This window comes from Haliotis rubra, unplaced genomic scaffold (assembly GCF_003918875.1).
Source record: "Haliotis rubra isolate DU_JTF1 unplaced genomic scaffold, ASM391887v1 Scf516, whole genome shotgun sequence".
NCBI lineage: Eukaryota > Metazoa > Mollusca > Gastropoda > Lepetellida > Haliotidae > Haliotis > Haliotis rubra.
The window spans coordinates 481615-497389 of NW_025767209.1; the positions used below are offsets into that span (position 1 = coordinate 481615).

General features: G+C 40.6%; 2 protein-coding genes across 2 annotated transcripts; one reads left to right on the plus strand and one right to left on the minus strand.

Moving 5' to 3' along the window:
• The first annotated feature begins 297 nt into the window (after positions 1 to 297).
• Positions 298 to 5009, plus strand: LOC124292395 (perlucin-like). The gene is made up of 4 exons (XM_046729478.1): positions 298 to 352; positions 2020 to 2099; positions 2344 to 2437; positions 4759 to 5009. Exons 1-4 carry the CDS (start codon positions 298 to 300, stop codon positions 4980 to 4982), a joined length of 453 nt encoding a protein of 150 aa, XP_046585434.1. The 3' UTR covers positions 4983 to 5009.
• A 5094-nt stretch (positions 5010 to 10103) lies between these two features.
• Positions 10104 to 13086, minus strand: LOC124292386 (perlucin-like; the record flags this gene model as incomplete). The annotated part of the gene is made up of 3 exons (XM_046729467.1): positions 10104 to 10354; positions 12665 to 12758; positions 13003 to 13086. Coding segments are annotated over 3 exons (402 nt in total), but the record flags the coding sequence as incomplete, so codon positions are not given.
• Positions 13087 to 15775: the final 2689 nt, after the last annotated feature.

A 15775-nucleotide genomic window follows, 5' to 3' on the forward strand; every position in this document is an offset into this window, starting at 1 on the left:
GTCGATTTTACTCCTGTCACAGATATTTACTTTGCCGTCCACTGGCAGTATGATGCTGCGTTTACCCACTCACCCCTTAACTCATAGCATAACCCACCTGTCAACGCCTTTTCATAAGTTCTGTTTGTCAAGCTAGATAACATGACTGATGACACCTTTCTCTAATGCATATTTCAACCATCATATTCAGCTGTATTTGTCCCGGACCTACCCACCTCTGTAGCAAGGCATAAAAGCTGAGTTCTCGGTCCCCCTGCACACACGGCGTATTGTATTGCTCAGTTGAAGTCCACTGCCATGCAAGTGAAACTCATGTCTGCCCTTCTGTGCCTTGTGGCCACCATGTATGCAGGTAACTATTTTCTAAATTACTTCTATTTGAGTGTAAATCTTAAGCATGTAAGCCCTAAAGGACCAGATCCGTGAAGATCCGGGTTAGAATTGGTCTTCAGGTACCCATGTTTGTCGTTAGAGGCGACAAACGTGATCGAGTGGTCAGGCTCGCTGACTTGGTTGACACATGTCATCGTATTCCAATTGCGTAGATTGATGCTCATGCTGTTGATCACTGGGTTGTCTGGTCAAGACTCGATTGTTTACAGACCACCACCATATAGCTGGAAGACGGCTATGTGCGGTGATAAACAACAACCAACTAACCATGTTGAGTGTGTGATGAGCTCACGTCAAATACCCGGGTTCGAATCCCCACATGGGTACAATTTGTGAAGCCCATTTCTGGTGTCCCCCACCGTGATGTTGCTGGAATATTGCTTAAAGCGGCGTAAAACCTAATTCATTCAGTCAGTCAGTATGATGAGCACTTTAATCAATTTAGAGACCTACCCAACGTAGTAGTTACTTTCACTTTTCAGCTTCACATGTCAATTGCAGGTAACTATTTTCTTAATAACATACAATATCAATATAAATCGTAACCACGTAAATTCTCAATGACCATGACATCCACGTTCAGTGTATGACAAGCACTGCCAGACTATTTAATGAAAAAACCTTCCACAAGTATTACTACATTATAAATATTTGTTATCAGCCAGTTCTGAAAATAAGCCTTGACAATAAAGGTAGCAAGATTAAAGAAACAGTTTGGTTTTCCCAAACCTCATGCCCATGGCATTATTAAGAAGTGATCGCCATTGATCTTTCTGCTGAAAAAGATACAATAATGGGAATGTATAGAGGATACTAAACGACCTTCCGTGTAATACCATTTGTATTAAACGAGTTAATCATTTGGTATCAAACGAGCGAAAGCGAAATGGGCTTCAGATATTGTGCCCATGTGGGTAATCGAACCCGGGTCTTCAGCGTGACGAGCGAACGCTTTAACTATCAGGCTACCCCACCGCCCCATAAACTGATAGAAACTGCCTAGAGTGTGATGACTCTCAGCTTTCCGGTAGTCAAGCAAGGTCTAATACCATTGTGACAGAGGTATTAGCATTGCGGCGTCATAACTGTAAACCATTATAACGTCATACGTCTAGCGGTATTACACTAGTGTAATATCCCGGTAAAAATATTACACTGCAGTATCTTCCACGGGCGAGTAATAAAATATGATTCTTGGTCACAAGTTGTCTTAATTAAAGTTTCAAGTAGGACATCCTAAATGTTATTTGGCAGACGTGTGGAGGACACATACAAACTTGACGCATTAGGGACAAACATTGGGTCCTATACAATTTCCCATTTGACAATAAGTTCCTGGTGTCATTAGGTCTGTTGTTTCAGAGATGATTATGAAACAGTCCGAATCGTACAAGCTATTGTCAAAGTTTTGTTTTTGTACATATGGAAAGGGCTTTCTGGCATATTATATCATCCATTCATAAAACAACCCTTTAAGGGTTTATTTCCTTGTTATCACATGCATGGAACTTTCAGAGACAAAGCTGTCCTGCATCAGAATGTCCTGCATCCAATCTTTCTATTTCAAAACATGAACTTTTTTGTTTCCAAGTGATGCAATTTAAAATTGACGTTATTTGTTATCAGGATGCCCCTTAGGATTTCATAAACACAGAAGGTCCTGCTACTGGTTGTCAAACGTGAAAAGTTCGTTTCCAGAAGCAGTTGTAAGTGTTTTTGTCATGAGTGTTTTCTTTTCACGAATAAATATACACTTAAAGGAATTGTAACCTTGACAAAATGCATCGTACTGAAACATACCAGGTACCTGTGAATGGTAAGAATTGTAAAACATATATTCCTTCTGGACTTAACGCAATTCAGTCTTTGACAAAAACAAAATGTTCGTTGTCACCCAGGAATGAACTGCTTTATCTGCTTTCTGTTTGAATAATGGAATATTCTTTTCAGGCCTACTGTCTTTACTTGGAGAGCCACCTTGCAACAATATCAAACAGAGATGAAGATTCGTTCCTGAAGGGATATGCTCTACGTCATGGCAGAGGTGAGATTTGATTTTGACATTTTGCTTCAAACACATACTCACAGGCTAACGTTATTGTAGTGCGCTGTTCCTATTTACTGTTGGGGCAACTGTCTTTCCATCTAACAACGTTTCACTGACGACAGTAAACGTTTAACTCTGATTCTGTTTGTTTCTGTATAGCAATAACATTTGCCTTTGACTTTATTTACCTTTAACCGAAAAAAATTATTTCCTGAGACTCCATTCGGTGTGGGTCTGTTGCCTGAGATTTGTTTACTTCCGGGCATATGTCCTGACTTCGCACGAGAATGGATGGCACAATTATTGAAAGCTTTAAATGGGAATAAAATCAGTTTAGTGATACGCAAGGTACTTTACAGAGGTCAACTGAATTGTGCAGTTTATTCAACGGTCAAAGTGATGGAAGCGTTTGTCAGACCGAAACCGAGACGAGCCGGGTCGCCATTTTGTTATGATTTACTGACACACCTTCCTTATATCTTATATATAGGTCATACTTATAAATATATCAGAGTTGGGCGCCTATGGTGGTATCGACCAATTGAAAAAGCAAACGTTGGGTTGAATATTGTGATTCGTTTTTGCCTGGAAAAGAGGAAATCCTCATGCCACGACAGAGTGCGCCAATCGAAACATCCTTGAAGCTGGGGTGTCGCAGTCTGCCGTTGCCCGACATTTCAACGTTCATCAGAGCACCGAATCTGGCCTTTGGGATCGTTTCCTGCAGACCAAATTCCGCCAAAGATGCCACGAAAAGCGGCCGTTACCACCCAAGACCAGGACTGCTCTATCTGGGTTGCTCTGTCATTGTCTTGCCACAGAAATGGAGACTGCTCAACGCATCCCGCGTTCGAGAAGAATTTCATACCAAACTGTCAGGAATCGATAGCGTGAGTTGGGATTCGACCAAGAACGCCAGTTGTCGCCCCTGTTTTTTGAGAGATTTCCATTGGCCCAATCGCATGCGGTGATGTCGTACAGTCAGGAGAACCAAAGAAACTGGAGGCGAGTCTGGTTCAGTGATGAATCGCGATTTCGTCTTCACCGGCGAAATGGAAGCGTGTTTACCGTGGGAGAAATAAACGTTTTGCCCCTAATTGCATTCGACAGGTCGACAAATTCGGTGAAGAGTGTGTCCTGGTGTAGGGTCCATTATCCAGCACAGAGTTAACAGCAAATCGGTACATCAAACGAAGTCCTTTACTTCACATGCTTCCGATTATGGACTAACAGAAGGAGTTGTTCCAGCATGACAACACTACTTCACATAGAGCACGCGTCACGGTCCACTACCTTGCCAATTCTAACCGATCACCAGATCTAAACCCGATTGAACACCTATGGGATGAACTCGATCGACGTGTACGTCAACGTCAAAACATGCCTCAGACACTTCCACAACTTGCCATCACATTGGAGGAAAAGTGGGGGAAGAATTCCGCAAGAGCAACATTGTATCCAGTCTGTGCCGAGATGGTGCCAAGCAGTAATTACTGCCAAACGTGGCCATACAAAGTATTAACTTTGACGCCATCTTGTGGACTCAAGTAAACAGAAACACAACAACAAAGGCTGCTGCTATGTTGGCGAACTCTATGTCTACCCTTCACCTTTTCACCAAAGCGATTTCTGAATTTCTGACAGTTTGTTCAGCTATCCTTCCATCAAACATATCCCAACTAGTGGATGTTGCAGTAGCAAATCTGTTCCGAAGATGACGTAATCTCGTATTGCTTGATCTTCCCGGAGTGACGTCACACGCTGACGCTCCCGGCATCGGGTTGTCGGCAACAATTTCGGTTAGATGCACTCTCAAACTAAGATTAAAATTGTTTGTCGTGAGCAATTAAGGCTCTTACAACAGCGACAACAGACTGACCAGCATCAAGCCTCCCCATAGCACGTTGACATTCTTGATTTGAAAGGCGTGGCATTTCCAAACAAGTATTAATTGAACAATTCTAGCTTGCATGCAATGTGCGTGTTCAGTTTGAGCAAATATGCACCGAATGACCTCATGAATTTGCTTTTCGCACGTGTATTTCGTGTTTTTCATTTTGATTACAAAGATTACAAAGTCAACGTTTAACCTTTGCGCGTGAACTTAAAATTTCACAAAATTATAACATTCACACTGTTTACTACTGTTTAATATGCTTGTAAATTTATTTAAACAAAAAATAAGAAAAATGTCGACATTTATCTGTGTCATGTTTTCAATGTTGCTGAATATGATACTGCCAAACGTTACATAACGATCTATACAATGCATATCGTGGTATTGATACTTAAATTCCACCAGCTGTTGTCTTTTGCAGCTCAGAGATACCGGCTTGGTGCCACAGATCTGAACTTAGAGGGGAGATGGATGTGGGAAGGACAACGTCGCATGTATTACAGGCACTGGTCTCCAGGAAATCCTAGTAATTCGGGTGGTCAAGAACATTGTCTGGAGCTGGAGAACAAACATGGAAAATATGTTTGGAATGATAACAGATGTGACGGTCCATTACATTTTATTTGTGAAAAGGAACTAAAATGATTGTTCACACATCAACAGATTGCATTAGGTGAAGTAAAGTGCTAAGCACATTTGCCTTGTGATGTTGTTTTTTCTTTATTGAGTTTAGTCACGCATCTGTGTATCTAAATCCTAGTTGGTGTTTGGCAGGTGAGTGAATATGGCCTTCGTCGCCTACCTCAGCAATATCCGTTAACTAGGCTTCCCTCCTTTAACCTATGTAGGGTATCGAATCTTTGATTTTCGTGTGTTGTGTTTTTCATTTGGTTTGTTCTTTCAGACGTTTTCAGAAGTTCGTGTACCTAAAACGCATGTGTTAATTGACGAAACAAGGTAAAACTTGCAACATAACAATTACAGGTGATTGGAATCCAGAGAACATTATTTCATTATATTCAATTGCAAAGTTAAGTAAACCCACTCGTAGTTTGTAGAAGCTGATGTTTGATCTCAAACCTAACCCTTTGAAGCAAATCTAAAATTCGCAACATTATAATATGTCTAGGCTTTATGTTTTAATGTATCTTCTGAGCTTTACGATTAGGATCATGCTATAACAGTATGTATTAGTCAGCTCCTATGACTTATACTATGATATTCCTTAACTTGGTCTATATTGGGAAACTTGAGAGAAGAGATCATTGTCGTCTCCCATTATACAAGAAACTCCCCTCCGTGAGGATACAGTCTATGAGTTAATCACCTCCTCATTGGTTTGATGATGAGGCCTCGTCTGGAGAGCAGAATGTCAGTGGTTTGATTCCAAGCTAAAATATGTGTAAAGTCCGTGTTCGTTGTTTCACAGCCTGAAGCGTAAAGAAAGATGGCATGAACAGTATACAGTGTCAAGGTCTGGAATAACCGACATTACATCACACTTTTACATGTACCCTCACACACATACACATATAAGTACGTGTCTTCATATGGGCACGAATGTTAACACTGCATCAGATACCACTTTACATCACACTCAATACTTTTTGTACTGAGTAATGAATCCATTAAATAGTCCTGAGTTTTGTGAAGACATGTGCCTTCTGCGGTAAGTTTTCCAGGGATTATGACAAGCATATCAAAATTATGAGAAGTTCTGATTAATTTCGTATGAAACCAATTGTAATTGCAAAACAATTCGGGCGTTGACCTGCGTCAGGCAAATCGATTATTTCATTGATGCGTGAATTTGGCGTCATCACTGATTATCAGTGGCCATTGTCACGGCTCCTTTGCCACTTCTACCAGCGTTTAACAAGAAGTTCTGAATCGTGTGAAGCCAATTGTTATTGCAAAACCATCATGTTGGAATTGAAAATGTATAAGTCAAACCAATTTGTGTCTAGTTATGTCGAGCATATCATTATTTCATACCCTTGAAACATACGCATGGTGTTATCCGTGATTTTCAGTGGTCATTTTCACCGCAATTTGCCTCTAATGCCAGCTGGAATCTATTTAGCAAATGACTGAGACTCTTTCATTTTGTGGCGATGACGTTTGTATCATTCAAACATATGCTAATCGTGATTATGAAATATTTTTTAATAGGAAATTGCTTGGGATGTTGAAACATTAATGTTTGGAAAGTTACTGTTGAACATGACATGTCAGCGCTAAAGAATAACCAGTTTCGACTTTTTACACAAACAAATTCCTTTCGTTGTAAAGAGAACAATAGCTGTGAAAGAATGAATCAGTGAGAATCAGTGATGTCACCAGGTATTTGGGGAAAAGGGTAGCATGTCCTGCTCTACCTGTACGTGTTCATATCAGCCATGTTGGTTGTCAAGTGAAACTATTGCGGCAGTTTTGTAAACGTGCGCATTGAAGCGGTCATAAAATCAGTCGCATTTTAAATCAAAATGATTGTGTCTATTTCTTTCATTGTCCAGCCGATTCGAGTATTTCTCACATTCATGGTATATCCCGAATGGTGTTAACTCGAATATTCGGTGGAAAGAGTTCCTGACTCTACCAGCTACAAAAGTTATGAACTGGTGTCACCCGTGAAGATCGGGGTTAGAATTCAGCAACCAGAGGCTTGTCCACACACACTGCGCAAAACATTCGAGAGACACTGCCACAATCTCAATGGTTTCTGTTCATGTCGATATATAACTGTGTTTATATTCTGTTGGTTAGATAATATCACTGTTTGGTGTCTTGCTAATTTCAGATCTAAAGCTGTGATATTCTACTTATTTTAGCGTCCTCTGGTGACAGGTTCAAAATGTTTACATGTTGTTTTATTAACAGATTTGCTTCATAGTCACGATATGGCTGCAATACTGCCAGTGGTACTTTAAATATTAACTGCCGATGTGACTTTACTAAACTAATGAGGATTATAAGACCAAATATAAAGACGTACATTGACTAGTATCTACATACTGGTGAGTGGACGTTAACCACGTGAATGTAGCAAGAAATTTATCGCACAGTATTGTCACTTCGACCCCCACCTCGATTCCGTGGAAGAAATCGTTATGTTACAGGTTGTGTCATGCAAAATCCTTTTGGTCATGATTCAAATACATATTTAACTACGAGTAGAAAGTAGCTCTGATTTCTAACTCGATGAAAACAAACCATAATCTCATTAATTCTTTAACAGACTTTAGCCCGTGACGTCATAATTTAAAAAAAATAGTGGCGCCCTGTCGCGAACATCCGCCAGTCTGAACATAAATGCTATTTAGGTTTGTTTTCACCGAGTTACAAAATCAAAACTACTTTCTACTGGTAGTAAAATATGTATTTAACTGATGGCCAATAGGATTTTGCATGACATAGCTTATAACATAACAATTTCTCTTGTGGAAGCGAGGTGGGTGTCAATATAATCCTACTTACAATATTATTGTCATTGTCACCTCGCTTCCGAGGAAGAAATCGTTATGTTACAAGTTGTGGCCTGGAAAATCTTTTTGGTCATCAATCATATACATATTTTACTACAATTAGTAAGTAGTTTTGATTCTTTAACTTCCGTAAAGCGATCTGAACACAAGTAAGATATCGTTCCAGGCTTCCACAACTCTCGCTTCGCACTCACAAACATAACCCATTTAGCACGAACTACGGGTCCGGTGGAAATCTGTGCATGGTGACACCATCACCCGACCCCAAGGAGCAATTGACGGCAACGCAACGATTCGGCATGTCTTCGCCGACGTCAAGAAATCAGCAAGATGACGAGTTTGGTACACACAACTAACTGAAATCCTTCCTCACATGACGTCACTTCCGATTTGCTGCACAGTGCTGTGGCGACAGAGTTACGTAACCTCTCTGTGGTTTCGTTGGCGGGCGAGAGTGAAGCAGGCGACTTTTTGGCAACTTGAAATCGCTCGGTATTAATTAACCACACGTTTTTAAAGAATGAATTTGGTGTTCCGCTTAAGACTAATCACAAGTCTTTCATATGTAATGGTTAAAAGAGTACAGAAACCAAAAGTTTATTTGTTCTTTAACTCACTCAGTCGACTCGTGCAGGTTCTGCATCAGCGTTCTTCAATGAAGAGCATATGTTTCCATGTCTAATCCCTAATCTATGCCGATTCTACCATGAATGTGAGAAATACTCGACTCGCCTGGACAATGAAAGAAATAGACACAATCATTTTGATTTAAAATGCGACTGATTTTATGACCGCTTTAATGCGCACGTTTACAAAACTGCCGCAATAGTTTCACTTGACAACCAACATGGCTGATATGAACACGTACAGGTAGAGCAGGACATGCTACCCTTTTCCCCAAATACCTGGTGACATCACTGATTCTCACTGATTCATTCTTTCACAGCTATTGTTCTCTTTACAACGAAAGGAATTTGTTTGTGTAAAAAGTCGAAACTGGTTATTCTTTAGTGCTGACATGTCATGTTCAACAGTAACTTTCCAAACATTAATGTTTCAACATCCCAAGCAATTTCCTATTAAAAAATATTTCATAATCACGATTAGTATATGTTTGAATGATACAAACGTCATCGCCACAAAATGAAAGAGTCTCAGTCATTTGCTAAAAAGATTCCAGCTGGCATTAGAGGCAAATTGCGGTGAAAATGACCACTGAAAATCACGGATAACACCATGCGTATGTTTCAAGGGTATGAAATAATGATATGCTCGACATAACTAGACACAAATTGGTTTGACTAATACATTTTCAATTCCAACATGATGGTTTTGCAATAACAATTGGCTTCACACGATTCAGAACTTCTTGTTAAACGCTGGTAGAAGTGGCAAAGGAGCCGTGACAATGGCCACTGATAATCAGTGATGACGCCAAATTCACGCATCAATGAAATAATCGATTTGCCTGATGCAGGCCAACGCCCAAATTGTTTTGCAATTACAATTGTCTTCATACGAAATTAATCAGAACTTCTCATAATTTTGATATGCTTGTCATAATCCCTGGAAAACTTACCGCAGAAGGCACATGTCTTTACAAAACTCAGGACTATTTAATGGATTCATTACTCAGTACAAAAAGTATTGAGTGTGATGTAAAGTGGTATCTGATGCAGTGTTAACATTCATGCCCATATGAAGACACGTACTTATATGTGTATGTGTGTGAGGGTACATGTAAAAGTGTGATGTAATGTCGGTTATTCCAGACCTTGACACTGTATACTGTTCATGCCATCTTTCTTTACGCTTCAGGCTGTGAAACAACGAACACGGACTTTACACATATTTTAGCTTGGAATCAAACCACTGACATTCTGCTCTCCAGACGAGGCCTCATCATCAAACCAATGAGGAGGTGATTAACTCATAGACTGTATCCTCACGGAGGGGAGTTTCTTGTATAATGGGAGACGACAATGATCTCTTCTCTCAAGTTTCCCAATATAGACCAAGTTAAGGAATATCATAGTATAAGTCATAGGAGCTGACTAATACATACTGTTATAGCATGATCCTAATCGTAAAGCTCAGAAGATACATTAAAACATAAAGCCTAGACATATTATAATGTTGCGAATTTTGGCGGTAGGCGACGAAGGCCATATTCACTCACCTGCCAAACACCAACTAGGATTTAGATACACAGATGCGTGACTAAACTCAATAAAGAAAAAACAACATCACAAGGCAAATGTGCTTAGCACTTTACTTCACCTAATGCAATCTGTTGATGTGTGAACAATCATTTTAGTTCCTTTTCACAAATAAAATGTAATGGACCGTCACATCTGTTATCATTCCAAACATATTTTCCATGTTTGTTCTCCAGCTCCAGACAATGTTCTTGACCACCCGAATTACTAGGATTTCCTGGAGACCAGTGCCTGTAATACATGCGACGTTGTCCTTCCCACATCCATCTCCCCTCTAAGTTCAGATCTGTGGCACCAAGCCGGTATCTCTGAGCTGCAAAAGACAACAGCTGGTGGAATTTAAGTATCAATACCACGATATACATTGTATAGATCGTTATGTAACGTTTGGCAGTATCATATTCAGCAACATTGAAAACATGACACAGATAAATGTCGACATTTTTCTTATTTTTTGTTTAAATAAATTTACAAGCATATTAAACAGTAGTAAACAGTGTGAATGTTATAATTTTGTGAAATTTTAAGTTCACGCGCAAAGGTTAAACGTTGACTTTGTAATCAAGATGAAAAACACGAAATACACGTGCGAAAAGCAAATTCATGAGGTCATTCGGTGCATATTTGCTCAAACTGAACACGCACATTACATGCAAGCTAGAATTGTTCAATTTAATGTTTGTTTGGAAATGCCACGCCTTTCAAATCAAGAATGTCAACGTGCTATGGGGAGGCTTGATGCTGGTCAGTCTGTTGTCGCTGTTGCAAGAGCATTTAATTGCTCACGACAAACAATTTTAATCTTAGTTTGAGAGTGCATCTGACTGAAATTGTTGCCGACAACCCGATGCCGGGAGCGTCAGCGTGTGATGTCACTCCGGGAAGATCAAGCAATACGAGATTATGTCATCTTCGGAACAGATTTGCTACTGCAACATCCACTAGTTGGGATATGTTTGGTGGAAGGATAGCTGAACAAACTGTCAGAAATTCAGAAATCGCTTTGGTGAAAAGGTGAATAGTAGACATAGAGTTCGCCAACATAACAGCAGTCTTTGTTGTTGTGTTTCTGTTTACTTGAGTCCACAAGATGGCGTCAAAGTTAATATTTTGTATGGCCACGTTTGGCAGTAATTGCTCGGCACCGTCTCGGCACAGACTGGATAAGTCGACGAAGTTGCTCTTGCGGATTCTTACCCCACTTTTCCTCCAATGTGATGGCAAGTTGTGGAAGTGTCTGAGGCATGTTTTGACGTTGACGTACACGTCGATCGAGTTCATCCCATAGGTGTTCAATCGGGTTTAGATCTGGTGATCGGTTAGAATTGGCAAGGTAGTGGACCGTGACGCGTGCTCTATGTGAAGTAGTGTTGTCATGCTGGAACAACTCCTTCTGTTAGTCCATAATCGGAAGCATGTGAAGTAAAAGGACTTCGTTTGATGTACCGATTTGCTGTTAACTCTGTGCTGGATAATGGACCCCACACCGGGACACACTCTTCACCGAATTTGTCTACCTGTCGAATGCAATTAGGGGCAAAACGTTCATTTCTCCCACGGTAAGCAGGCTTCCGTTTCGCCGGTGAAGACGAAATCGCGATTCATCACTGAACCAGACTCGACTCCAGTTTCTTTGGTTCTCCTGACTGTACGACACCACCGCATGCGATTGTGCCGATGGAAATCTCTCAAAACAGGGGCGACAAGTGGCGTTCTTGGTCGAATCCCAACTCACGCTATCGATTCCTGACATACCAGAATTCTTCTCATACCAGGGATGCGTTGAGTAGTCTCCATGTCTGTGGCAAGACAATGACACAAGTGAGCAACCCAGATAGAGCAGTCCTGGGCTTGGGTGGTAACTCTTGGATGGCCGCTTTTCGTGGCATCTTTGGCGGAATTTGGTCTGCAGGAAACGATCCCTAAGGCCAGATTCGGTGCTCTGATGAACGTTGAAATGTCGGGCAATGGCAGACTGCGACACCCCAGCTTCAAGGATGTTTCGATTGGCGCACTCTGTGTCGTGGCATGAGGATTTCCTCTTTTCCAGACAAAAACGAATCACAATATTCAACCCAACGTTTGCTTTTTCAATTGGTCGATACCACCATAGGTGCCCAACTCTGATATATTTATAAGTATGACCTATATATAAGATATAAGAAAGGTGTGTCAGGAAATCGAAACAAAATCGGTTTCGGTCTGACAAACGCTTCCATCGCTTTGACCGTTGAATAAACTGCACAATTCAGTTGACCTCTGTAAAGTACCTTGCGTATCACTAAACTGGTGATATTATTCCCATTTAAAGCCTCAATAATTTTGCCGTCCATTCCTGTGCGAAGTCAGGACATATGCCCGGAAGTAAACAAATCTCAGGCAACAGACCCACACCGAATGGAGTCTCAGGAAATAATTTTTTTTCGTAAAAGGTAAATAAAGTCAAAGGCAAATGTTATTGCTATACAGAAACAAACAGAATCAGAGGAAAACGTTTACTGTCGTCAGTGAAACGTTGTTAGATGGAAAGACAATTGCCTCAACAGTAAATAGGAACAGCGCACTACAATAACGTTAGCCTGTGAGTATGTGTTTGAAGCAATATGTCAAAATCCAATCTTACCTCTGCCATGACGTAGAGCATATCCCTCCAGGAACGAATCTTCATCTCTGTTTGATATTGATGCAAGGTGGCTCTCCAAGTAAAGACAGTAGGCCTGAAAAGAATATTCCATTATTCAAACAGAAAGCAGATGAAGCAGTTCATTCCTGGGTGACAACGAACATTTTGTTTTTGTCAAAGACTGAATTGCGTTAAGTCCAGAAGGAATATATGTTTTACAATTCTTACCATTCACAGGTACCTGGTATGTTTCAGTACGATGCATTTTGTCAAGGTTACAATTCCTTTAAGTGTATATTTATTCGTGAAAAGAAAACACTCATGACAAAAACACTTACAACTGCTTCTGGAAACGAACTTTTCACGTTTGACAACCAGTAGCAGGACCTTCTGTGTTTATGAAATCCTAAGGGGCATCCTGATAACAAATAACGTCAATTTTAAATTGCATCACTTGGAAACAAAAAAGTTCATGTTTTGAAACAGAAAGATTGGATGCAGGACATTCTGATGCAGGACAGCTTTGTCTCTGAAAGTTCCATGCATGTGATAACAAGGAAATAAACCCTTTGAGGGTTGTTTTGTGAATGGATGATATAATATGCCAGAAAGCCCTTTCCATATGTAAAAAAACAAAACTTTGACAATAGCTTGTACGATTCGGACTGTTTCGTAATCATCTCTGAAACAACAGACCTAATGACACCAGGAACTTATTGTCAAATGGGAAATTGTATAGGACCCAATGTTTGTCCCTAATGCATCAAGTTTGGATGTGTCCTCCACATGTCTGCCAAATAACATTAAGGATGTCCTACTTGAAACTTTGAATAAGACAACTTCTGACCAAGAATCATATTTTATTACTCGCCCGTGGAAGATACTGCAGTGTAATATTTTTACCGGGATATTACACTAGTGTAATACCGCTAGACGTATGACGTTATAATGGTTTACAGTTATGACGTCACAATGCTAATACCTCTGTCACAGTGGTATTAGACCTTGCTTGACTCTCGGAAAGCTGAGAGTCATCACACTGTAGGCAGTTTCTATCAGTTTATGGGGCGGTGGGGTAGCCTGATGGTTAAAGCGTTCGCTCGTCACGCTGAAGACCCGGGTTGGATTCCCCACATGGGCACAATATCTGAAGCCCATTCCTGGTATCCCCCGCCTTGATATTGCTTGAATGTTGCTAAAAACGGCGTAAAATCATACTCATTCACTCACTCTATCAATTTATGTTGGAGAGTAATAGACAGAATACTAAACTCGCTTCCGTGAAATACAATTTTCATTAAACTCGTGAAAGATTTAGTATCAAACTTGCTTTCGATTAACTCGTTTAAGAAAAATGGTATTACACTGAAGGTCGTTTAGTATCCTCTATACATTCCCATTATTGTAATTTTTCAGTAGAAAGATCAATGACGATCACTTCCTAATAATGCCATGGTCAGGAGGTTTGGGAAAACATATTTTCCATATTTTGTCTTTAATCTTGCTACCAAGATTGTCAAGGCTCATTTTCAGAACTGGCTGATAATGTACTAATGTTTGTGGAAGGTATATACATTAAATAGTGTGTGCAGGGGGGCTGACACCTCAGCTTTTATGTCTTGTTTCAGGAGTTGGTAGGTCCGAGACAAATACAGCTGTAGCACACATTTGCATGAAGCTAACATAATATTTAAAATATCCATTGTAAAAAGGTGTCAGCAATCACGGCACATGTAATCACTTTTCTAGCTGGAAAGAGATTCGTATTGCATCACACTGCTGGTGTTTAGCAAAATCGATGCATAGTACACCGTGTGTACAAGAGGCCTGCTACTAAGGGTGGTAGATCCCTGGCAGATGCAGATGTTACGCAAACTTCATCAAGCTAAAATGCTATTTAAAACATCAATTTTTGAAAGGTGTCAGCCATCACAACACAGGTTATCAGAACAAAAGACCTGTTGATGACTTGTAACTTGTGGCGTTCCCATGTGGGTGTAGGACACTGTGAGTTAAAAGCTGACTGGGCAGATTCTACCTGCGCCTTCACACTGTAGGTGTTTTGAATACATATGTATGCCCAAAGTGAGATTGCCGTATCGCTGTATTGTTCACACTCTAATCAAGCTATCTGTCAACACAACTGTCTCACTTGTCTCACAAACTAAGGTCTCTACGTCAGCGTCCGGTTCTGGATAGGCAACATTGTATGATACAATTCTCTTCAGATCCCGAACATATGATTATTTTAGCAGAATATTCCTATTGTCTTAATTTGACTGAAATTATACAACAAAAGCACATCAATAAGTGAATTGACATGTGATATTCGCCTAACGTGTAGTTTGTCCTGTACATGTTCTTCAACGTTGTTCACTGAGTGAACGATATTTAACGTTGTTCTGTGAGGAAATGGTTTCTCACCTTGTTCTTTGGGTTAATGATCTTTGCAATGCCAGGGAACCTCAAAGTGTCCGCTTTTATGAAATAAGGACTATGGTCGATCTGTCAGGATATCCAGATGTCTGGATGCATGGGTGGATTGGCGGATGGATGGATATCTACGTAACTGACTGGAATACTGCCGCTGTGGCGTAATATTTCATCTCGCTTACTTACTAACTCAAGACAACTGATAATTTTAGTAGCGTGGACGTTTTGTTCCTTTGTAACTGGTACTTCAAGACAAAAGTGAACAGCTCCACATAATATTTACCACTGATGATTTAGTCTATACCTCTACAGACACGTCACAGGACCACCACATTACACCCTACACACAGGTCACATGACAACCACTCCACACCCTACACGAAGGTCACATGACAACCACTCCACACCCTACACACACGTCACAGGACGACCACACCACACCCTACACGCACATCACAGGCGACCACACCACACCCTACACACACATCACAGGACGACCACACCACACCCTATACACACATCACAGGACGACCACACCACACCCTATACACAAGTCAAAGGACGACCACACAACACACCATACACACACATCACAGGACGACCACAAAACACCCTACACAAACATCACAGGACGACCACACCACACCCTAAATACAAGTCACAGGACGACCACACAAC